The 24,342-nt window shown below is 39.7% G+C and overlaps 1 protein-coding gene across 1 annotated transcript in view; it reads right to left on the bottom strand.

The window, feature by feature from the left end:
• The window catches only part of NWD2 (NACHT and WD repeat domain containing 2), a 209,393-nt gene that overhangs the window by 9,968 nt on the left and 175,083 nt on the right, over positions 1-24,342 (bottom strand). The window contains exons 4-5 of the mRNA XM_061164782.1: positions 7,456-7,659; positions 4,156-4,300 (exon numbers count right to left, since the gene is read on the bottom strand). Of these exons, the coding sequence (XP_061020765.1) occupies positions 4,156-4,300; positions 7,456-7,659 (349 nt within the window). The remainder of the gene's footprint in view (positions 1-4,155; positions 4,301-7,455; positions 7,660-24,342) is intronic.

Here is a 24,342-nt window from a genome sequence, read left to right as displayed (position 1 = left end):
GTGGGAGAAAACATTCAGAATCCTGAGAGAAAAAGCTATTATGAAGCTTATAGTCCAGTGGAGGATGGCAGACATGAATCACAGAGTCCCACAAATAAATGTATTATTTTTATGCCTGGGAAGTTGAATGACATGGTGCCTTGAGGGCAAACAACTGGGAAATCTAACCCACTTGGAGAAGTCAGGGAAGGTTTTCTTAAGGTGATGACTGCTGGGCTGGGATCTCGTGGAAGCATGGGGGTAGGAGATGGGGCTGGTTGTAACTTAGACCATCTCAATATACTGGCCACACCTCCAACATCAAGCAAAAATGAAACATAGGTATATTCTATAAAGTAACTATCAAGGGAGGTGGGAATTTTATTTAAAAATGGTACCTTTTTGCAGAACTTCTGTGATAATATTTTTTCAGTAGTGATAACAATTGATAAAGATTTGTGATTGAAGGAAAAGAGATGTGTTTATATCCACCAGTGTTGAATAAGCTGTGCCATTCACATCAGTATAGTTTTGTTTTTGTTTTTAATTTTATTTATTTTTGGCTGCGCTGGGTCTTCGTTAGTTCACATGGGCTTTATTTAGGTGCAGCGCGTGAGCTTCTCGTTGTGATGGCCTCTCTGGTTGCAGAGCCCAGGTTCTAGAGCATGCGGGCTTCAGTACTTGTGGTGTGTGGGCTCAGTAGCTGTAGCACACTGGCTTAGTTGCCCTGAGGCATGTGGAATCTTCTTGAACCCATGTCCCCTGCAGTGGCACATGGACCCTTAACCACTAGACCACCAGGGAAGTCCCAAATCAATATGTTTTACCGAAGGTTTTATTCAGGAAAATTGCATCAGGAGGCCAGATAAGGAAGCTTATATAACATATGTCTCCTCTCCTTTTTGTAGAAGAGGAAAAATTTGTTATCATGCGGACAGGGGAATATGCAAGAAATTTGGATATTCTGAACTGCAGAAAGCAGCCTTTGGTCCATCTCTTGTCCAGCCATCTGTGTTACACCAGGGAAATCCCTCTATCTGGTATTCTTATTTGAAGTTTTCTGAAAATATTAAAGTAATATTGTAGTGTAAACCCTGACAGTTTTTTTGGGGGGGTGGGGTGGGTGGGACACTGTTTGTTTGTTTATAATGCAAGTGTCTGACTTGAGCTTTGATTGCTGAGGCATCCACTTCAACGATACCTATCTTGAATAGACGCATTAACAGTCACACGTATAGAGCAGGCCAGTTCCCCTCACAGAGACTCCTTTGTTTAAGAGCTCTTGGTGGACTTCAATAACTAACCTTTCCAGCCACTTGTTTTTCTCTCTTCCTGTGCTTTAAATTCCCACTTTTATGTTTTACATTTACCAGTAAAGAGTGAGCCCAGTAAAAGCAAAACCCTAGATGTGTGTGCTCAGTCTCTCTCTCTGCTTGTGACCTTGCTGTGTGGCTTTAGATGTGCTCTGTAATTTCCAGGTCCTATAAGTAATGTGTATGTGTGTTCAGGCATGTCAGACTTTTTGTGACCCTATGGACTGTAGCCCTCCAGGCTCCTCTGTCCGTGGGATTCTCCAGGCAAGAATACTGGAGTGGGTTGCCATTTCCTACTCCACTTATAAGTTATAAGCCTTTATTTTTCCAAAGTTACCTGATGGTGATTGCTGAAGAGTATCTTGCAATCCTAATAAGAAACAAAAAAGCTGGTCTAACTACCACATTGGTTATTGATAGACAGGCACAAAACAAATATACTCTATCCATTTCAAAGAGCTGGCCCCTCTTCAGCAATTTTCACTGTGCAAACACGGTCTTAAAATGAGTTGGAATGTAAAATAAATTAAAATTTCATGAGCATACATATCTTTTAGAGATGTAACCCCAAATAGAAAATAGTCCAGGTATAGTATTTCATACTACCTAGTACAAAATTATTAATCTTCATATGGCTATCCATGTGGATCAAGTTCTTTTTCGTGGAGAAAATTAAGAGAAAGTAGTTGCCTATGAATTTTTTAAAACTTGGGCTGTCTAACTCTAAGTCAGAGGATGCCCTCCCCAACTGGTGTCTCTTACATCAAGAAGAGGAGAGTGTTTGCTCTTGGTATTTTTTTCCTGATACAGCACATTTTTTGGGAATAGGGTAGTTTTGCCCTTGATAAAGACAAAGAACCAGGGCTTCAAAAATGGATCAAAAAGATCCCAGAGGAATAAGGATATATGTTAACCTGTATATTCTAAAGATAGCACTTATTCCTGCTGATTTTTAGCATTTTTAGGGAGAACTAAAATAAGACCTAATTTTTGACATCTTCTGGAGAATGAATTTGTCAAAATTATTCATACGTTCTCTGAGGTTGACATACAGGCATATCTAGCGTGAATGGTATCAAGTGCTTCTTAGGTTTTCACAAACATTTTGCCACATCATTCACAAAACCAGTCTGAAAATGCAACTACTGTTGCTTTTTCTTCAATAATTCTTTGCTATCACCTCTTAAAATAAATGCTACTTAACCGATTACTTTACCTAGGAGTGTTCATCACCTGGAAACTATGACTGACATATTCCTTCAGATATGTGATTTCCTATGCAATTCCTAAAAATAAAGCCTCTTTTCCACAGCTAAAAAAGGCCCACAAGTGCAAAAAAAAAAAAAATAAAATAAAAAAAACCCAAACAAACAACAACAACAAAAAGGCCCACAAGTGAGTCTCTGCTCAGTAGTTAGGGATATTTTTTATTTTAAGGCTACTCTAGATCCTGCCACTCCCTTACTTCCCAACCCTTGATAGCTTCCCATCTTACACAGTGATGGAAGAAATTTTCACAGACTGAAATATGAGGAAGTCATTCTGGCTTATACCTGATTTGGGTTGAACTGTATGTTAAATAGAACAGCCTGTCTTCTGGCCCATCAAACATGCATTGTACATCTGATTTAACCAATAAAGGAAAGAATACATCTAAAATCAAAATTGATTATCTATGATTCAGGCATCCAAAATGGAACCAGTGGCCATTGTGTATGTGGTTTCAGACATTTTTCTTGCATCATTGAGAACTTGAATTCTCTGAACTGTATCAGATGGAAGACCACCACCAGTTCATTCTCAAAATAATATCTGCTAGCAGCTGCCTAGATCTCAAGGTCTACCCTTGTAACTATGCGACCATTTCAGACCCCAACCAGTCCTTATTTGGCGTGCATCCTGACTTCTTGCCAGCTCTAATTATAATTCTTGAAAACAACTTGATAGAGTGACTACTGTAACTTTGTGATTTTTGCCTCTATAAGCCTCCCTCATTTTGTAGTCAGGCAGAACACAATTCAAGTGCTTCTCGAATCTGTCTCTCTCAGGCTACAGTCCTCAGTGTGGCTTGAATAAAACTCTATTCTATTCCTATTATAGATTGTTTATTGATTATTTCTGTTGTTATGGCCTGTGCCCACCTTCTAACCTCATCTCTCCTTCTCTGAGCTTGGCAACCTTTACCTTCTCCTGCTCCTAGAACTTGCTTAGCACATTTCTGTCTCAGGCATCTTGAACCTGGCAATCCCTCTGCCTGGAATTCTCTATTTTAGATATGGCACTGCCAGCTCTGATTCATTCTGCCATTTAGCTCAGAAGTCATTTCCTTATCATCTGCCCTATCTAAATCTCAAGAACCCCACAGCCTTCATCAGGCTATTACTGTGTTTTATTCTTAGCACTTATCCTTTCTGAAATGATATTATTCATTTATTTGATTACTTGCCTATCATTTATTTCCTCCTCACTAAACAATAAGTTCCAGGAGAGCAGAAACCTTGCCTTCTTCATCATTGTTGTAGCCCCAGCGCCTGGCATATATATGCCCTCAATAAATGTTTGCTGAGCAAGTGAATTAATGAACAGTTCAACTGAGAAATACTGGCAGAGTCTGGTCTATTATATCCAGCCTCCTCTGACTTCTTTTAAAGTCATATTTTTGGAGAATTCCTCAAGTTAAGTAAGTAAAGGCTTATCTTTGAGTAAAAAGATTACTTGTCTCTCCAGGAGATAAAAACATTTAGAAAAATTAAATTTCATCAGGCAGTAAGTACTATTAAATTTGCAGAACCATAAAAGGAAACAGTGACTACATCTATCAGTGATCAATCCCTCAGTTTACTGAAGATGCATAAAAATTTACCTGAGAACAGGTACCTCTTGGCTTGGCTGTGTTTCATCTTCCCCCTTTCATGTAACAGCTTTACAGCAGTCTTAAATATCTTCTTGATCTCATCTGATATCTCTTGCCAGGTTTTCTCATTCTCAGCATTGGCAGAAGGCTGCATCTTTAGAAAAGTGAAAGTGAGACGTTAGTCTTAAAATCGTCAAGAAAACCCAATATTTAAGAGGAAGAGAACCATTGTTATTTGAAAGTCTACCATGGGCATTACCATGACAGGTGCTTAATGGATAGTATCTCATTTACTCTCCCTAGAACCCTGAAAGTGATGTGAACTCGCCCAAGTGACACAACAGTGTGAATCCAAACAGGATTTGTTTGTTTGATTTTCTCAAGTGTTTCACTCTTGAGTTTTGATACAAACATTGTAACAAAATCATCTCTTCAATACAGTTAAAGGTCAGACTAGTCAAAAGGATGGTTTTTCCAGTGGTCATGTATGGATGAGAGAGTTGGACTATAAAGAAAGCTGAGCACCAAAGAATTGATGCTTTTGAACTGTGGTGTTGGAGAAGACTCTTGAGAGTCCCTTGGACTGCAAGGAGATCCAACCAGTCCATCCTAAAGGAAATCTGTCCTAAATATTCATTGGAAGGACTGATGCTGAAGCTGAAACTTCAATACTTTGGTCACCTGCTGCAAAGAATTGACTCACTGGAAAAGACCCTGATGCTGGAAAAGATTGAAGGCAGGAGGAAAAGGGGAAAACAGAGGATGAGATGTTAGATGGCATCACTGACTCCACAGACATGAGTTTGAGTAAACTCTGGGAGTTGGTGATGGACAGGGAAGCCTGATATGCTGCAGTCCATGGGGTTGCCAAGAGCCGGACATGACTGAGCGACTGAACTGACTGACTCATGTGTTACTATTTAATTGTCTTTAGTTGTTCCTTCCTCATTTATTTTTTATTATCCTCTAGGAAATAAAATAGGAGTGCCTCCCAAGAAAGTAACATTTATAGAGTCTTGCTGATAATCTTATTCAAACAATCATTTACTTAACAACAATTTATGCGGAAATGTGGTTCAGCCAATAATTTAAATTTCCCTAGATGCTCATAGAATCAAAGAAACAAGGAATAGCTAAAGCCAATTAAATATAGGGGTAAGTTTTACAGCTTTGTAAAACTGGTTTCTTGAGGTATCATGTTTTTTGATATCTACTTTACCAGCTACTGCCTTTACTCCTGGCATATTTACCTGGTGAATGGTTTGGGATTTACCCCAGTATTCTTCATATTCTTCCAGATAATGACTTTAAAAAATACATGTGAGGAAGAAAAAGAAGAACTGAGAGATCTGACATGATTTCATTTTGCATGGAGAAAATGCTTTCTGTTAAATGTCAGAATGGCCAAAACACAGGGGTCTTAAATGAAGAGCTGTTGCTAACCCAGGGCTCTTCTCCTCTTGCAGCTCCTGGGTACTGCATTATCAAGGATATTTTCTTTGGAAGAGGAATGGATTTCTACGCCTTCTTTTTTAAATTTTATCTTTTCATTTATTTGGCTGTGCAGGCTTTCTCTAGTTGTGGCAAGTGAGGGCTACTCTCTTATTTGCAATGGGTGGACTTCTCTTGTTGAGGAGCCTGGACTCTAGAATGTGGGGTCCGTGGTTGTGGTGCTTGGGCTTAGTTGCCCTGAAACATAAGAAATCTTCCTGGACCAGCAATCAAACCCATGTCCCCTGCATTGGCAGGAGGATTCTTAACCACTAGGCCATCAGGGAAGTCCTATGGCTTCTTTTCAACCTCTTTAAAAGGTCTAGGCAATAATTAGGCCCACCTGTTTTCTCCACCTCCTTCATTCAGTTTCAGGGGACATATGATGGATATATTTGGGAACAAAGCTGGAGAAGAGACAATGACTGTGTTTCTATCACATTCATGTATGCCTCAACCTCTCTGCAAGTTTCTACATAAGACATAAGAAAATAAATTAACAAAACAAACAAACAAAAAAAAAACAAAAAAAATAAATAAACTAACAATGTATGAAATGTTAAAGGAACATACTGAATTAAAAAAAAAAAACTAGAGGCTATAAAAAATAACTTGGCAGAGTTTTAAAAGACTGCCCCCTCAAAAGAAATCTTTTACAAATTAAAAATATAACTGTTGAACTTGAAAACTCAATGCACAGGGGAGACACAGCTGAAGAAGAAATTTGGTAAACTGGAAAAAAGATCTAAAGTGACCTTCCAGATAGTAGCACAGAAAGCGGAGAAGGCAATGGCACCCCACTCCAGTGCTCTTGCCTGGAAAATCGCATGGACGGAGGAGCCTGGTGGGCTGCAGTCCATGGGGTCGCGAAGAGTCAGACACGACTGAGCGACTTCACTTTCATGCATTGGAAAAGGAAATGGCAACCCATTCCAGTGTTCTTGCCTGGAGAATCCCAGGGACGGGGGAGCCTGGTGGGCTGCCATCTCTGGGGTTGCACAGAGTCAGACACGACTGAAGTGACTTAGCAGCAGCAGCACAGAGAGATAAGGAAATTGATAATGTGAAAGACAATCAAGAGACATGGAGGATACAGATGCAAACTATTATATATGGGATGGATAAGCAACAAGGTCCTACTGTATAGCACAGGGAATTATATTCAATATCCTGTGACAAACCATAATGGAAAAGAATATGAAAAAGAATGTATATATATGAGAGTGTGTGTGTGTGTGTATGTATGTATAGCAATCACTTTGCTATACAGCAGAAATTAACACACCGTAAATCAACTATAGTTTAATAAAATTTAAAAAATTTTTTAAAAGAGATATGGAGGATAGAGTGAGGCAATCTATTGTACATGCAACTAAAGAGCAGAAAGGAAAGAAGGAGTAGAGGAGAGACAGTATTTGATGAGATGATGGCTGAGAATTTTCTAAAACTGATAGAATATATGAATTCACAAATGTAGGAAGCACAACATATACCAATTGGAATATATGTACATTACAGTGGGATGGTAGAAATACACATATTTTCAGATAAACAGAACTTATCACTCTTTTGGAACTTCCAAAAGATATACTTCAGGAAGAAGGAAATGACCCCAGAAGAAAAGTCTAAGATGTCAAAAAAGAAAGGTGAATTTGGAAGATTTCTTAGCTTTGGATTTAGTTGTTAAAAGGAAATTTAGGGTCCAGGGCAGAATAACTTTCTGTCTGCTGTGCCTTTGCTGTGGAGAAAAACTGCCTTGGGTGACAAACAGTTTAAAAATGTAGAGAAAGACACACTTTGGAGAGGAAGATAACTTACTGCATTTTTATTGCTTTTCAGCGTTTCTGATTTGGGTCTGAGGTAATAAGCGGCTGGCACCGAGTTCTCGTCCCGACGGTACCACTCTTCCAGTAACTTGGTGTCCAGCTTCGCCTCTATGGCAGCGTCCAAGATCATCTCAAACTCTGAGGCTTCAACTTCTCCAGGCATTCGGATGTTCCCATATTTTTCACCTAATAGTCCCTGTGTATCACCAAAAAAATTCAGTTTAGTGTATCACCAAGAAAGTCTGTTTTAGTGTTCACGTCATATGACCATGCAATAAATATTAATGAATAGATAACAAGATACTTTATTCCATCAATTGTCTCTCTTAATCACAGTGGATATGTTTTCACATGGATTATTTTGTAAGTAAAATTAGACCATTTATATTGTAGAATAATAAATTCACATACTGGGGTTGCATATTGGACAAATCCAAACTACTGAATTTTGTAACAAAGAAATTTCCCCAGAGTTTACATAATATAATGAAAGTTACCTATTTTGAGAATTTTGGTTGGTTCATGACAAAGAAAAATGATTTGTTGGACTCTGAAATATCAAACATATAAACTCACAAACAAAAATTGCTTTGTATAGAGTTAATAGTTTGATTCTAAGCCCCAGATTTACACAGCTACAAATGAAAGAGGTATGAAATCACTGAATATGACAGATCCCACTGGTAACTGAAAAAAATTAAAAATATAAACAAGATGTCATTTTGTCTCTATTAAACTAGCAAAGCAAACTGTGCTCAGTGTTATATGGACATATAAGAAAAGGCCTCTGTAGAGCTGATGGGTGTGTAAATTGATCCAGTATTTCTTTGAAATTTGTATTATTTCTGATAATACATACTAAAAGACTTAAAATACATGAGTTTTGGCAATTTTTGTTCTGGAAATCTGTCTTTAGAAAATAATTAAGGATGTATATAATGACTCATCAGCATATTTATGTTGAACCTGTTTGAACAGAAAGGAGTTGAACCTAAGTGTCCAGGAAGTGGGAACACTTGAGTACATTTAAACATAATTTGGTATCTCTATTCAAAGGATGTGCCAAATTATGTTTTAGAACTCTATTGCTATAGAAAGATGTTTATAATATACTATTAAGTAAAAAGGTAAGTTACAAAGCAGTATGTATAAGATGAATCTGATATTGTATATACATTATATATATATGAGAAAGAGATCATATATATGTACAGACATAAACATCACATATACACATAGAGATTTTATAAGAATACACAGCAAGGTTACCAATGGGGACTTGTCACTGAATGGTTTTAAATTTACTTTGGTTGTTTTATGAATTTATTGCTTTTGTATTAAAATTTTTTTGCAATAAATATGTATTATTTTATAGTGAGAAAAACTACAGGTATTTAAAAATTTTAAGCCTGATGATGCTGTCTGTACTCCTCGTGGAGCAACACTTTCAAAGGCTCCTCTGAGTGTTTGCTTAAGCCCATGTCCTCAGACCAGCACCATCTGTGTTACCTGGGAATTTGTTAGGCATGCAAGTTCTCAAGGCCCATCTCAGACCTCCTGAATCAGAAACTCTGCTGATATAGCTGAGTTTAATTTGTGTTTTAGCAAGCTCTCCAGGTGTCTGAACCACTGGTGTAAGCTGTCAAAAATATTAGCTTACATAGCACCTGGTGTTTCAATTAATCTTCAGTGTCTTATCTGGTGGAAATAGAAGGAACATACAGAACTCTAACACAGATCTGTATTATCCAAGACATGTTGGTCTGCTTTATAATATCCATAGGAAGATTTCTGTTTAATTTATGGTCATCTTCATCCTTTCTTCCTGTTGACTAGCACCTTTGCCATAAGCTTCCACTACTGGAAGTCTACCTACTGGAAGATGAGTCGTAGTTTGGCTTCCTTGGGAGCATTTCTTACTATCTCTGCAACCCAGAGTGTTCTTTCATCTCAGACAGGCAGGTGGGAGAAGAAAAGTCCTGGATAGACCTGTTCCTACATAAATTCATGACCTAAGCTGTAATATAAGATGATAAACCTCATGAGGGCAGGGACCAGAGCTTTTTATTCCTAACACATAGAAAGTATTAAGAAGCATATTTATCGACTACTTGAACGAACCAAGACAGAGGAAGATATCCTTGGAGTTTGTTCTATTCTTATTTGAAACTTCATCTTTTGTGAAAAGATGGTATTTCAGCTCTCAGCAGGTAAAGTAACAATTTGGGAAAGTACCAGTTTTGTCAGCAACCTTCACTTCAATCCTGAACACCAATTAAGAGCACTTTTATTTGAATCTGCATTTGTTTAGGGCTATTCATGACAACAGGCTGTATGCAACAAAAATAATACCATTTAGACATGTTTTTCACTTAACAACCCCTCTTCTAAAATCTCTTGTGTTAAACTTGGCTAAATGATCAGGCACGACCTCTCATTCTACCACAGATACAGGCGGAAATGATCCTTTTAAGGGGAGCCTGGTGAATGGGATACTCTGGTGGCCCAGATGGTAAAGAATCTGCCTGCAAAGCTGGTTCGTTCCCTGGGTTGGGAAGATCCCCTGGAGGAGGGCATGGCTACTCCAGTATTCTTGCCTGGAGAATCTCCATGGACAGAGGAGCCTGGTGGGCTGCAGGCTATGGGGTCACAAAGAGTCGGACACGACTGAGTGGCTCAGCACAGCACAGCCTGCTGAGTACCCTATTCCTCTTGGCTGATTCTGGATAAGGATAGTCAGGATCTTCAGTCAGAAATATCTGTCATGAAGAGTGAGGTTTTCGTGCTGGGAGAGTTAGCCGCAAACTTACCTGGGCAAGGGAGGGACTAAGTGGACTTCTAAACAGTAGGGGTAGGACTTTTTGGACGAATTCCCAAAGCAAACAATGGAGTTTGGTCATTGTTCTTGGTAAACAGCCAGAACATTAAATATGGGGTTTAGTAATTGACAATTCTTTAGCCAGCAACCTAAGAATATGATGGACTCAGCAACCAAGATCCAGGGAAATACCAGCTGGATTTCAGGCATGAAGTAGGACAGAGGACATAATAGCAACTAGTGAAACAAGATCATGTCCCAGGGAAGGACCATCATCTCTATATTATCAATTTATTGTTGGTTCTTCATCTTCTCTCTGCTCTAAATAAGACTGGTCAGAGAGTCTAGGTCAGGATCAAATCTATGGATCAGTTTCTGAAATATGTTTTGTGATGACATGCACCACATCACCCAGGGTGTTTGTTAGCAGGTTACAAGATTCCTTCTCAGACCCAAGGACCACTGGGCTTGGGGAACCTAGAACTCTGAATTTTAAAATGTGGTTACAAATGAATCTATTGATTCCTCAATAGACTTTAAGGACCACTTGCTATGGGCAATGCATATATGGTCTCATGAGTAATGGTTCGCAAGCACCAAAGGGACAGGACAGGGAACAGCAGATCATTACAAAAAAAAAATCGAAGGCTATTTAAAAATAATTATTTGAGTTGAACAGCTGGCACAAAATACTAACATTATTTGATCAATATAGTAAGGTAAAATATTCCTTAGAGTGGAGATTACTAAAGAAGAAAAAATATCCTTATCCCATTCAAATAACAAATTATATTGAGTGCCTGCTATATATAAAGTGCTAACACAGAACTTCAGAAAAGTAATAATGTGAGATAGGCTTAAAGTTACTTATTGGATTCTTCTCCCCAAGTCTTTGCCTTCTGTCTATTGATTCTTCCTTTGGGTAGGAAGCTCATAAATCATGAAGCAGTTACTTCTCAGGAGTCCCAAATAGGATTCTGTCTCAGTGTTACCTCACTATTTGAAAAATGGCAAAAAGAGAAACTGTAAAAAGGAAGTTTGCTACCACACTTTTCAGGAAGACTTTTTGGGGTTCTATGTGGCTACAGTTATAAGGTAACACACATAGCATACCTGCATCTGTCAGGCATGGCAACAGTCAATTTAGAGGAAGATATAGTCCAACTCGATTACAAAGTTCAGCTTCCACGGTCAATGGTTCAGAGCAGGGGTAGAGATTCAGGACTAAGTCTAAAACGCTAACAATAAAAGCAGCAGTGGCAGGATGGAGGTTCAGTCTTGGTTTCCTAATCAAGACTATTCCTTAGCCCTGCAGCCACGGAGAGCAGGCATGGCACAGGGATGGCCCTACGGCAGCTACAGAAACTATGCCCAAGACAGCATTATTTTCTGTCCACTGTCAGTAGACTGTTCACTCCCATAACAGCAGAAGAGTCAGATTTTCTACATCTTTCTGACCCCAATATTCAAGAAGGTAATTTTTTGCTTGGTTAAACCAGTCTTGAGAGAACTGGTTTATGCTTTTGAACTGTGGTGTTGGAGAAGACTCTGAGAGTCCCTTGGACTGCAGGGAGATCAAACCAGTCCATCCTAAAGGAGACCAGTCCTGGGTGTTCATTGGAACGACTGATGCTGAAGCTGAAGCTCCAATACTTTGGCCACCTGATGTGAAGAGCTGACTCATTGGAAAAGACCCTGATGCTGGGAAAGATTAAGGGCAGGAGGGGAAGGGGATGACAGAGGATGAGATGGTTGGATGGCATCACCGACTCGATGGACATGAGTTTGGGTGGACTCCGGGAGTTGGTGATGGACAGGGAGGCCTGGCGTGCTGCGGTTCATGGGGTCGCAAAGAGTCATACACCACTGAGCGACTGAACTGAAGTGAGGGAACTGAGAACTTAAGTGTAAAAGGACTCTCTACTCTCTGTGTCATCCTTTCCTTCCTTAAGTGCTGATAAAGATACACCTAAGCCACTGCTTAGAGGATTTTTCTTTTCCTTTGCACAAACAGCTTGGTTAAACCAGTTTTTGGAGAAATCTGATGAAGAGTTGAGGGACTGTATTTGATTTTGCATTGCGGTCGATATATATTAGTTATACCATTGCTCAGTGTGCCTGCATGACCCTGAATTAAAGAAATGCATATGGCTGAAATAATTTTCAACTTTTCTTTGAGTTGTTTAAATACCCTGTCAATATACACATGAACATAAGTGTATGGGATTTCTCCTGTCTGTGGAAACCTATAATTGCCTCTCCCATTCACCTAATCAAATGGCCCATCTTGAAATACTGAAGATGTCTAATATTAGTTAGGTAGCAAGCAACAATCCAACTGAGTGCTTAAATACAATCTAGGAGTTAAGCCCAAATGATTGAAAAGTCTAAGAAAAATTTCTAGTGTAGTTTCTGTATATAAAATTCTAGCATAAGAAATACTTCTAGAGGCTTTGGAACTAGATAGAGGTGGTGTTTGCACAATATTCTCAGTGTACTAATGCCACAGAATTGTTCACTTTATAGTGGTTAATTTTATGTGATACAAATTTCACCTCAATTAAAAAAAAATTGTTTTTGAGCTATTGATTTCCTTGCAACTGAGAACTTCAGTGTAAAAGGACTCTCTACTCTTTTTATCATCCTTTCCTTCCTTATGCTGATATGGATCCATCTAAGCCACTGCTTTCAAAGGCTTAGGGATAACATTTTCTTTCCCCTCAATTGATTTTTCTTTTCCTTTGCACAAACATTGATTTTTTTCCCTCGTCCTTGTCCTCTCCTGTTCCCCCGCAAGTTCTTTATGGTTAGTTCTGCCTGGGTGTGCAGTTGAGAGTCTTTGGGGTCTGAGTCTGATGCCATGCAGTTTTTCTTGCAACAAACAGAAAAGAGAGGTTGATGTATTCTCCATGGTGTTGGCGAGCTCAGCATGTCTCTTTTTACTTTGTTGTGGGGTATCAGGAGAGACTGGTGAGGACAGTCTTTCTGGGGTTATGGAAGCTCGGCTTCAAAGGCAGGTGGGCAGTTGCTCTCTGGGCAATTGATGAGCCATCACTCATGGGAAAGCTGGAAGAGAAAGGCAAGATTCCATCACCTGCATCCCCTCCCCCATTGATGCTATAACAAGCTGAAGCACATACTCTTCAAATGCCCCAGTCCCTTCAACCCTGTCACTAACGCAAGGTAGGTGAAACTATTCCTTCCTTTCCTTAAGCTTCTCTATTATTTCTTAGGGGGCTTTCCTGGTAGTCCAGCTGGTAAAGAATCTGCTAAAATGCAGGAGACCCTGGTTCAATTCCTGTGCCGGGAAGACCCCCTGGAGAAGGGATAAAATTCACATTAATATATACAATTTTCTCTTGTGCTTGATCTCATTTAATGTTCACGATTCCGTGAAACAGGGAGCGGCAGCAGAGGACACAGGCTCACAGACCTCACCTGGCGTGTCCAAACCACTTCTCTAAGAAGACGTGGAGATACTAACGCTTGAATATAGGGCTTTCAGTCACCTCATTCTTTCTACTTCATCAAGTTATACGGTGCTGTGCTCCCTCCTGAGAGTGCCTGCAGATGGCTTACATCCTTGTGATGACTCTTCTAGTCAGGCCATCATGCATGTCTGCGCAAGCATGCACTGCACACGTCCAGGGGCCACTGTTGACAAGGATTGCAGGATGCTCAGTGTCATGGCCTTGGATGTTGCATTCGTTTTATCTGCCATTGGGTGGAGAGACGAAGATGATTGTGATGTAGTCCTTGGAGCTCACAACCAACATTTATAGTCAGTACTCTGTTGCCGAATGAGACAACTAAATCCTTCCAAGAATCATCTGAACCTACTTCACGCACTAGATGCTATTTCCTCAATGTTTTTCCAAAGTCAAGAAACACCTTCACAACTGACTGAAGATTTTCTAAACATAAACACAAGGTAATTTATTTAGTAGTGGATTGCAACTTGATTACTCATTCTTTGTGTCCTGTGTCACAGGGAATGAAAGAAACTGGAGAAAGGGGGATGTGATGCTTGATTTTATGTATCACCTTGACCATGGGGTGCCCAGATATTTGGCAGAACATTATTTGGGGTGTGTCTGTGAGGGTGTTTCTGGATGAGATTAGCATTTGAATCAGCAGACTGAGTAAAGTGTTAATAGACTGCCTTCTTGAGTATGAGTGGACACCATCCAGTTCATTGAGGGTCTGAATAGAATGAAAAGATGGAAGAAGGAAAAAGTCCCTTTCTGCCTGACTGTGTTGAGCTGGGGCGTTTGTCTTTTCCAGCACTTGGGCTGGGACTTCTACCACAGGCACTGGTGGGTCTCAGGTCTTTGGACTCAGGCTGGAACTACACGACTGGTTTCCTGAGGCTCTAGCTTGCAGAGGGCAGATCATGGAACCTCTTGGCCTTCATTATCACATGAGCTAATTTCTTATAATCATAAACATATATACCCCTGTATATTATAATCTCCTATTGGTTATGTTTTTGTGGAGAACTGTGACTAATACCGCGGATGAATTGGAAATAATAATGACAGATGACTAAAACATTATTTGTTAGAAATACATAATGTCCATACTAAGGATGATCTAGATAAGATCTTTAAGAAAGATATGTTTGGCACCAACAGACAAAAGATAACTGTTCATCTCTCAGTCATTAGAGATACACTCTTGTATTCATGGTTGCCAAGATTGGATGTTAGCAGATATACTTAGAACATAATGTTTAGCATTTTTCATGTCATTCAATTATCCAGATACCCATGATGAAATTGTCAGTATATAATGATAATTTACATCTTGCATCTTTCTGAGCAAAAAATATCCATTCCCACAGTGAGTCTGTGTTTCATGTACCACAAACAAGAGTTTCTGAAATAGGATATATAGAGACATAGAAACATTAATGCATGCAAAAATAAAAATATTTTGAGGTTAGAAAAAGGCAAAATGTTAGGAGTAGCCTTAGAAAGTCACTTAACCTCCTTGGGTTTCAGCTTTTACATCTGTAAGTAGAGATAAAATTTTACCTTTAGTCATACATCTGCTCTGGTTTCTTTTGAGAATCGAATAGTTACTCCAGGTAAAAGCACTCTGTGAAATGTAAATACTTGGCAGTATTTAAGACAGCATTATTTTAAACAGTTTACAGAGAAACATACATGCTCAGTGCACTCAAACATACATACATGTAATAGAAATATGCAGCTGGATAGATTGAGAAGGGAAAGAAACGTCTCTTGATTAAAGAAAGACAAACAAGATAGAAAGGAGGAAAAAATGGGTAAATGGTTGTTTACAGGTGGTGTGAAGATGAGACAATCCACGGTGAGACAAGAACAGACTCCTCCACTCTTCAGGGTGGGGAAAAAGAGGCTTAAGAGAATGAACCTGGGTCGGCTGTGTTAGCGCCTAGAATAGCAACAGATGTGTGGAATTAACTTTACAGAGAACACAGGGGGAGCTGACAGCCCACATGCAAAATATAAACTTAAAAAAAGCTGAAGACCGAACCCTCCATGTGAATGAGATAGGGTCTTTAAGGAGGTAATTAAGGTTATGTGAGGTCCTAAAGGTGGAGCCTCAATCCACCCTGGTGCCCTTCTAAGACGAGGAAGGAACACTAAAACCCCTTTCGCCGAACAAGAACCAGCGAGGAGGCAGCCATCTTCAAGCCAAGGAGAACTTTATCATCACATCCCCACCATCCTGTACCTTGATCCAGACTTCCAAATTCCAGAACTGTGAGAAAGTAAGTTTCTGTTGTTTAAGTCACCCCTTCTAAGGTATTTTGTTATGGCAGTCTGAGCTAATATAAGCATAAAGATGAAAAAAAATGAAGCAGTTTTTTGTTAACATAATATTTGGTATCTTTGGCAATTTATCCTAAAATGTATTGAGAGGGCAAAGTTGTAGATTAAGCGATTTACCTAACAGAATAACTAAGTTAAATGCTATGATTTAGTTTTTTTGAGAGTCTCAGCTCATATAAAATTATAATTTACCTTTTTTTCTTAAAATTTATATTCATAGTTTAACTATGGTTATTAAATTTATACATTGAAACCCATCACTGAACTTAACTGATACAAATAATATTTACTTATATCCATGTAATTCTGCTACCTTTTACTTAGTGCAATATGCTTTTCTCTGTAACAAACTTTCATTACCTGAAAAGTAACATAACTATTATTCTGTGAAAAAATTTCAGTCTAAAATGGAACCAGAGGATATAAAATGGAAACTCTCACACATATATCCTTAGGAAAGCAAATCTTAAGGACTGAGAGACTGATTTCTTGTAAAAGCCTGATGTACATAAAACTGATAATATTTTTCTTAAATTTTAGGAAGTTAGTCAGGGATTGTTTCATATTAACCTCGGAAAATTAGGCTGATGGTTTCCAGAAGCATGAGCAAGAAATGACCTGGGTGGGGTTGGTCTCACAAAATAAGCTGAGTTGAGCTTTGTTTGTATGACTGGACTGGTTTTATCTGCTTGAGGAATTTTCAAAATTGGCCTCTGTTTATTTTTGACTTTAATAGACCCTCCCTGAACTCTCCCCTCTTTACATTTCCTGCCCATAAAGACAGCCTCCCTCAACCGGCTCATCAGACTCACCTGTAGCTTGTTACAGTTTGCATATTTCAAATTGCAGTTCTTCTGCTACTCCTGAATAAACTCAACTTTTTGTAACTTCAAGCTTGCCTTATTTTACCCTTTTATTTGACATATTCCTAAGAAACATTGGGGCAAAGGAAACAGCCAAAAGGGTAAAAAGGGTTGGACAATAGTACCGTGCTGGAGTTTGTAGTTAATTTAAATCAGTTCAAAGTACAGGTTACAACCCTAACTGCAAACATTTGCCTTATAGAACAAACAAATGTGTAAAGATTACTGAGATTCTAAAATGCTAGAGAAAGAATTCATTGAGAATGTGAATATAGAAGAGCGGGGTTTTATTGTTGTTGTTTTGCTTGCCCGTTTTTCACAGGGGGTAGTCGGTAAAGAATCTGCCTGCAATGCAGGAGACTCCGGTTCGATTCTTGGGTTGGGAAGATCCGCTGGAGAAGGGACAGGCGACCCACTCCAGTATTCTGGCCTGGAGAATCCCATGGACTGTATTGCCCATGGGGTCACAAAAAGTTGGACATGACTGAGTGACTTTCACTTCAGTGGGGAGAGAGTTTGGACATATTAGATGTGAGATGCTATTATTTAAGTGGTACTGACCATGAAGTAATTAGAAATGGGTCTGTAACATCCAAAGAGCAATTTGGCTGGAAAAGTAATCCTGGCAATCATCATGCATTCATTCAACAAATATTTACTGGGCACTTGACTCACAGGGTGACCGGTCATTTTGGTTTCCTCAGGATTATCCCAGTTTGAGGGGCTTCCCTGGTGGCTCAGATGGTAAAGAATCCACCTGCAATGTGGGAGACCTGGATTCAATCCCTGAGTTGGGAAGATCCTCCAGTGGAGGGCATGGCAACCAACTCCAGTATTCTTGCCTAGAGAATTCCATGGACAGAGGAGCCTGGTGGGCTGTGGTTCATGGGGTCACAAAGAGTCAGAAAGGACAGCACATCCCAGTTTGAGCACTGAACACCCCTGGAGCACCCTTGTTCCCAGGGAAGGCAGGAAGGTTGGTGATACTAACAAGACCATCATCGTCTCCACTCCTTTTGGGTTTTCCTTCTGGGAGAACAGTCTGAGATCTGTATGGATTAAATAGTTCAAGAAGGAATTAGAGTGAAAAGGGAACAAGGCTGAGGATCACCACCCTTTGAGTGGGAACAGAAGCAGGAGGTGGAAGAGTAGAATGGTGTCATAAAAGAGCAGAGGGGAGAGAAAGGTAATATTAAAAACTTTTGTACAGAGTTCTTATATAGCAATGGGAAAACGGACAAACACATGAACAGGTTCTTAGAAGCAGAAGAACCAACATCAGTAAGCATGAAAGATAGCAATGATACTTAACTCTATTAATACTCATAAGATGGCAAATGAAAACACATATGATCAGATCTTTTTGCTTATCAAACAGAAAAAAAATAATACTTAGTGGTGTCTAGGCAATAAGCAAATGGGCACTCAAGACAAAGAGTACCAGTAAAAGTAGGTAGAACTTTGCTGAGACTGTAATTTGGCAGTAGGTATAAAATTCCACTTTTAGAAATCCACCTTACTATTTAAATAAAGATTTGTGTACAAAGAAGTTCAGCAATTTTTAGCTTATATGTTTGCATTATTCCATAAGGGACTTATCAATTTTTAAAATCAGTGTTAATATAAACAAAACAGTAAAATCACCCACCATATTACTAATTTACATAATGGGGGAGACAGAATTCTGCTTAAGTTTCTATATTCTAACTCTGAGCAATTGATAAATAGAGAAACATACAAAGCATAAAATAATTGCCCCCACAGCCTGGCTTGAAATTTGCTCATATTTTCAAGTGATCTTTAGAAAATTAACAGACTCTTTTTTAGAAGTTTTAGACTTACAGAAAACTTAAGCAGAGAGTAGTAAAGTTCCCACATATCGCCCTTCTCCCCCAATTTTCCCTATTTTTAACATCTCCTATTAGTATGGTACATTTGCTATAATTATGGAAACAATATTGGAACATTTTATGAGTTAAAACACAGCTTATTCAGATTTCCTTGTTGGTCAGTTGCTACGTCATGTCCGACTATTCGTGACCTCATGAACTGCAGCACACCAGGCTTTCCTGTCCTTCACTATCTGCCTGAGTTTGCTCAAACTCATATCCATTGAGTCAATGATGCAATCCAGCTATCCCGTCCTCTGACACTCCCCTTCTCCAACCTGCCCTCAATCTTTCCCAGCATCAGGGTCTTTTCCAACGAGTCAGCTCTTCACATCAGGTGGCCAAAGTATTGGAGCTTCAGCATCAGTTCTTCCAGTGAATATTCAGAGTTGATTTTGTTTAGAAATGACCAGTTTGATTTCCTTGCAGTCCAAGGGACTCTCAAGAGTCTTCTCCAACACCACAGTTAGAAAGCAGCAATTCTTTGGTGCCCAGACTTCTTTATGGTCCAACTCTCACTTCTCTCATCAGATTTCTTTAGTTTTTACTTAATATTTCTCTTGTTCCAGGATGCCATGTTACTTTTAGCTGTCCTTTCTCCTTGAACGTGAAAGTTGCTCAGTCGTGTCTAACTTTGTGACCCCATGGACTGATCATACAGTCTATGAAATTCTCTAGGGCATAATACTGGAGTGGTAGCCTTTCTCTTCTCCAGGGGATCTTCCCGACCCAGGGATCGGGCCCAGGTCTCCTGCATCGCAGGCGGATTCTTTACCGTCTCCTTAGGCTCCTGGCAGGTGTGACACTTTCTTCTTGTTTAGCCACTAAGTTGTGTCTGACTCTGCAACCTGATGGGCTGTAGCACGTCAGGCTTCCCTGTCCTTCATTATCTCCCTGGAATTTGCTCAAACTCATGTCCATTTCCTTAGGATTTATTTTTGATTACCTTGATTATTTAGAGGAATATTAGTCACATATTTTGCAGGATGCCCACTACTGGAATTTGCGTGACGTTTTTCTCATTATTAGGCTTGAATTATGGGTTCTGGGAAGAATTTTCCTCCTAAGAATGGTACTTACTCTCATATTAATAGTAACCTTGGTCACCTGACTGAAGTAGTGCTGGTTGGGTTTCTCTACTGTAAAATTACCCCCCAGGCCCAATATCATAATGTACTCTCTAGAAGGAAGTCATTATGTGTAGCCCACTCTTAAGGGGTGGGAGTTGTACTCCCCTCCTTTAGGGTGGAGTATCTACATAATTTATGTAATCTACATAATTTGGAATTGTGCACAGAATTTGTTAATTTTTCCAATTTTAAAAAGGTAATTTTTGAAATGCACACACTGCTTTATTTACTTATTTACTGGAGGCTGTCCTTGGTCTTTGCCGCTGCACACAGGCTCTCTCTAGTTGCAGTCTGGGGCTCCTCTCTCGTGGTATGCAGCTCCTCACTGCACGGCTCCTCTCGTTATGGAGCACAGGCTCTCGGCTGAGCAGGCTTCCGTAGTTGCAGCGCAGGGGCTCGTCAGCTGTGGCTCGAGGGCCCTAGGTGTGAGGGCTTCAGTAGTGGTGTCCGGGCTTAGCTGCTCCGCAGTATATGGACTCTTCCTGGACCAGGGATTGATCCCATGTCCCCTGCGTTGGCAGGCAGATTCTTATCCACTGCACCAGCAGGGAGGTCTTCCAATTACATTTTCATGTCAGCAGGGACTCGTGGCTATTTTATATTTTGGGTTATAACCCAATGTTACCTTATTTTGTTGCTCAAATTATTCCAGCTTTGGCCATTGGAAGTTCTTTCACTTGACTTCTGGCTCCCTTTAACATACCACCAACATTGTGGCAATTTTTATTTTCTAAGAACCACTTATTTTCTGGCATAAGATGCTCCAGGCTTATCTTGTGTATTTGCTGCTCCAGTCTTAGAATCTCCTGTTTCTCCAAAGAGCTCCTATTCCTTTTATTGGAGAATGGAATTAGAAACCAAGATCTGGGTGCTACATGTGTTTGTTGTTACTGCAGTTCATTTATTTTAGGCCCTCTCAGAATGATATATGTGTATACTAACCTGTATATATACACATATCAAAAAATATTTCCATAGGTAACCATCTGTGCTCCATATTGAGTTGTTAGTCATACACTTAAATTATCTTAAATATGAGCTCTCCATCAACTTCATAACTAATGTCTCCAACTCTAACTTCTTACCACATGGATCATTCTAGGTCCCTCCCCTTGCCAATCTTTACATTTTGACTCCAACTGTAAGAAATCTGGATCCCACCATCTGCTATTCATTTACTTAGTTCAATTCCAATATACATGACAGCCGTATCATGATTACAAGCCTCCATCCTTGTAGGAAATGGTCTTATTGATATGAGTACCGTACTTAAGTGTAGCTCCTTTTGCCTTTAGTCTTACAGACTCCGTTTCCAACAGACATTTTTAAAATAAAAGAAATAAAATATAGCAGATAAACTGAATTCTCCCTTGATCTGCAGATCCAAGAGGATTCTCCTCATCCTTCCCAAGGAGCACAAACTATAAGTCTGTACATATTATATATTCTTTCAGTCTATTTTTATATCTTGTATGTACAAATATAATCTATTTTTATATTTTATACATACATAATATTTATGGGCATTCTATTTTACAACTTACATAAATTATATAGGAATCATATTCTACTTTTTTTATGCTTACATTTTTTTGTTGTGTGATGACTCTATGTTGATAAATTTAGATCTAGTCCATTTCTGTGTCTAGCCAAACATCCCATCATAAGAATATTCCACATTTTCTTCACTACTTTTCTGGTGATGAGTATTTAGAGTCTTCTAGTTTGCTTTTTGCTTTTGTAAATAATAACCATAGTAAACATCCTATCAAGTTAGCAAATATTGAGGGCATTATGTCAATAGAAATGACATTAATTTATATTAACATATAAGAAGTCCCAAGCTCAGATTTGATATCTGACTCCTTACTTAAAAATATGGATTCTAGCCATTTTTTCATGCCTATGAAGCCTGGTGCTTACAGCCACTGTCGGCCTGGCTGGTCCTTGTCCCGGCCTGGATACACTGTACAACGCCTGGCCCACAGCAGGCCCTCGCTGCCCCTCCTGCTGCCTTGCAGGGGTCAACCCAGGTCTGTGTGTCTAAGGGTTCTTTCAGAGCTGCCTCTGTGCGTGTGGATCCTGCTGAGGCCTTTCAGTGCTGCCTTGAAAGCCTTACAAAAGAAGCTGAATCGCCCGTGCATGTACTGCTGGCCCACAGTTCCAAGCAAAGTTTCTTTTTTGAATTAAGGACAGAGCAGACGGGCCTAGGAGGAAGCCTGGCATGTGCACCGTGGGCCCAAGAACTGAACAGAAGAAAGCTGGGCTCATTAAGTGTTAACTATTTTCATGACAAGAGCAGGGTTTTATTTTCTTGGTTGTTTTCTGGCTGCACTGCGGGGCCTGTAAGTTCCTGCTTCCCCAGTCAGGGGCCAAACCAGTGCCCTCAGCACTGAAAGTGCAGAGTCCGAGCCACAGACCACCAGGGAATTCCCAAAAGCAGCGTTACTAATGCCTGGGCTCCTGAAGGCCTACTATAACTTACAAGTGTCCCCCTGCAGTATATGTCTAATCTGTAACTGGAATTTCACATTGATGAATCCTTCTAAAAACTCTAATTTGAAAAGATATATGCACCCCAGTGTTCATAGCAGCACTATTTACAATAGCCAAGACAAGAAAACAATCTGAGTATCCATCAACAAACAACTGGCTTAAGAAGATATGGTGTGTGTGTATATATATATATTTGGTCTAGATGTGTGTATATATAATGGAATATTCCTCAGCTACAAAAAATGAAATATTGCCATTTGCAGCTACATGGACGAACACAGAGAATATCACTTTTATGTGGAATCTTAATGAATCTACACACAAAACAGAAACAGACTCACAGATAGAGAAAACAAACGTAGGGTTACCAAATGGGAAAGAGACTAATTAGGAGTCTCAGACTAACAGATAAAAAGCATTATATATAAAATGAATACACAGTAAGAGCCTCTGGAGAAGGGAATGGCAATGCATTCCTGTATTCTTGCCTGGAGAAGCCTATGGACAGAGAAGCCTGGTGGGTTACTGTTCATGGGCTTGCGAAGAGTTGGACATGACAGAGTGACTAACACTTACCTCACCTCACTTCACTCTGCAAAAAACTCCTGAATTTCTACACTGTACACTTGAAACTGCTGCAATATTGTAAATCAACTACACTTCAATTTAAAAAGTACTTCTGATAGCTTACATAACAGTGTCTCTCCTTCGATGGTAGGAAATTGACCCAGTATTTTACAATATATTAAAATGGTTTTATTTAAAAGGAATATTGAAATATCACCTCTTTCCTGATGGAAAATATTGAGTTACACATGAAAATATTTATGTCATCCATAATTCGTAGGTCTAACAGGTGGATAAACTGGGGCCAAAATCATGACCACAATATAGGATTTATTGACTTTGCATCTATCCTCCATGGAGCTCAGAATGCCTTGAATTCCTCCAGAAGAGTTCTGGGAGGTGTTGAGGGGATTTCAGGTGCTCTCTGACGGCGCATGGTCTTGATGTTATTGCTTTGCTATTTTACCTTTGTAAAGCTTTCCATGTTTAAGGCAGTGTCTCCAGGAGCAGTGGCCAAAAGCAGCAGCTGGGTTGTTGAAGTCTAAAATGTGCAATAGCTACCATCAGTACCCACCATGGACCAGGATGCTAGAGCCAATGCCTGATGACATTTATGCCAAGGTTACTGGTGACAAAGTCAGGTGTGTTGACACAGCAGGTTGTCCCTCTCTCCCACCCTGCCGCCCCCGATTGCCCAATGCTTCTCTCTCTGGTCACTACAGAGGCACCAGCTCCCACACTATTGAGGTCCCCAGGCTTTCATTGTCCACAGCTCCATCTGCTCTGAGCCCCTCCCCTCCGACTTCCCAATCTGAGCACATCCACTCCTCCTTTCCACGCTGGCTCATGTCCATAGGACCAAACTCGTCTGTCTTGATTGCCCTTTCGTGGAGATAAGACATTTCTGTAGGCTTCTTATGTACCACCTTTTGAAGAGGCCCTCTACCAGTCCTCTCATTTCTGCTAACTTGTCTGAATTCTGGATAAGGGCAGTTTATTTAGGATCATTCTATGATGCATCTTCTAGGAATTTCACTAATTGTGCCTATTATAAAGTAACAAGTCATTTATTCAGCAGCACTATGAATTAATTATATGTGATTAGCTCATTTGAGCCTTATGATAGTGTTCTATATTACTGCTTCCACACTAAAGCTGAGAAATCTAAGGAGCAGAGAGGTCAAGTAACTCGCCTAAGATCCCACAGCTAGTTAAAGATGGAGCTCAACTCTGAGCCCAGGTATCTCTAACTTCAGAGTCTATGATCTTACTACCTTATCATACTTTCTTCAGAAAG

The sequence above is a fragment of the Dama dama genome, chromosome 17 (assembly GCF_033118175.1).
Source record: "Dama dama isolate Ldn47 chromosome 17, ASM3311817v1, whole genome shotgun sequence".
NCBI lineage: Eukaryota > Metazoa > Chordata > Mammalia > Artiodactyla > Cervidae > Dama > Dama dama.
Note: the sequence above shows the minus strand (reverse complement) of the source record. Positions and strands in the feature narration are given on the sequence as shown.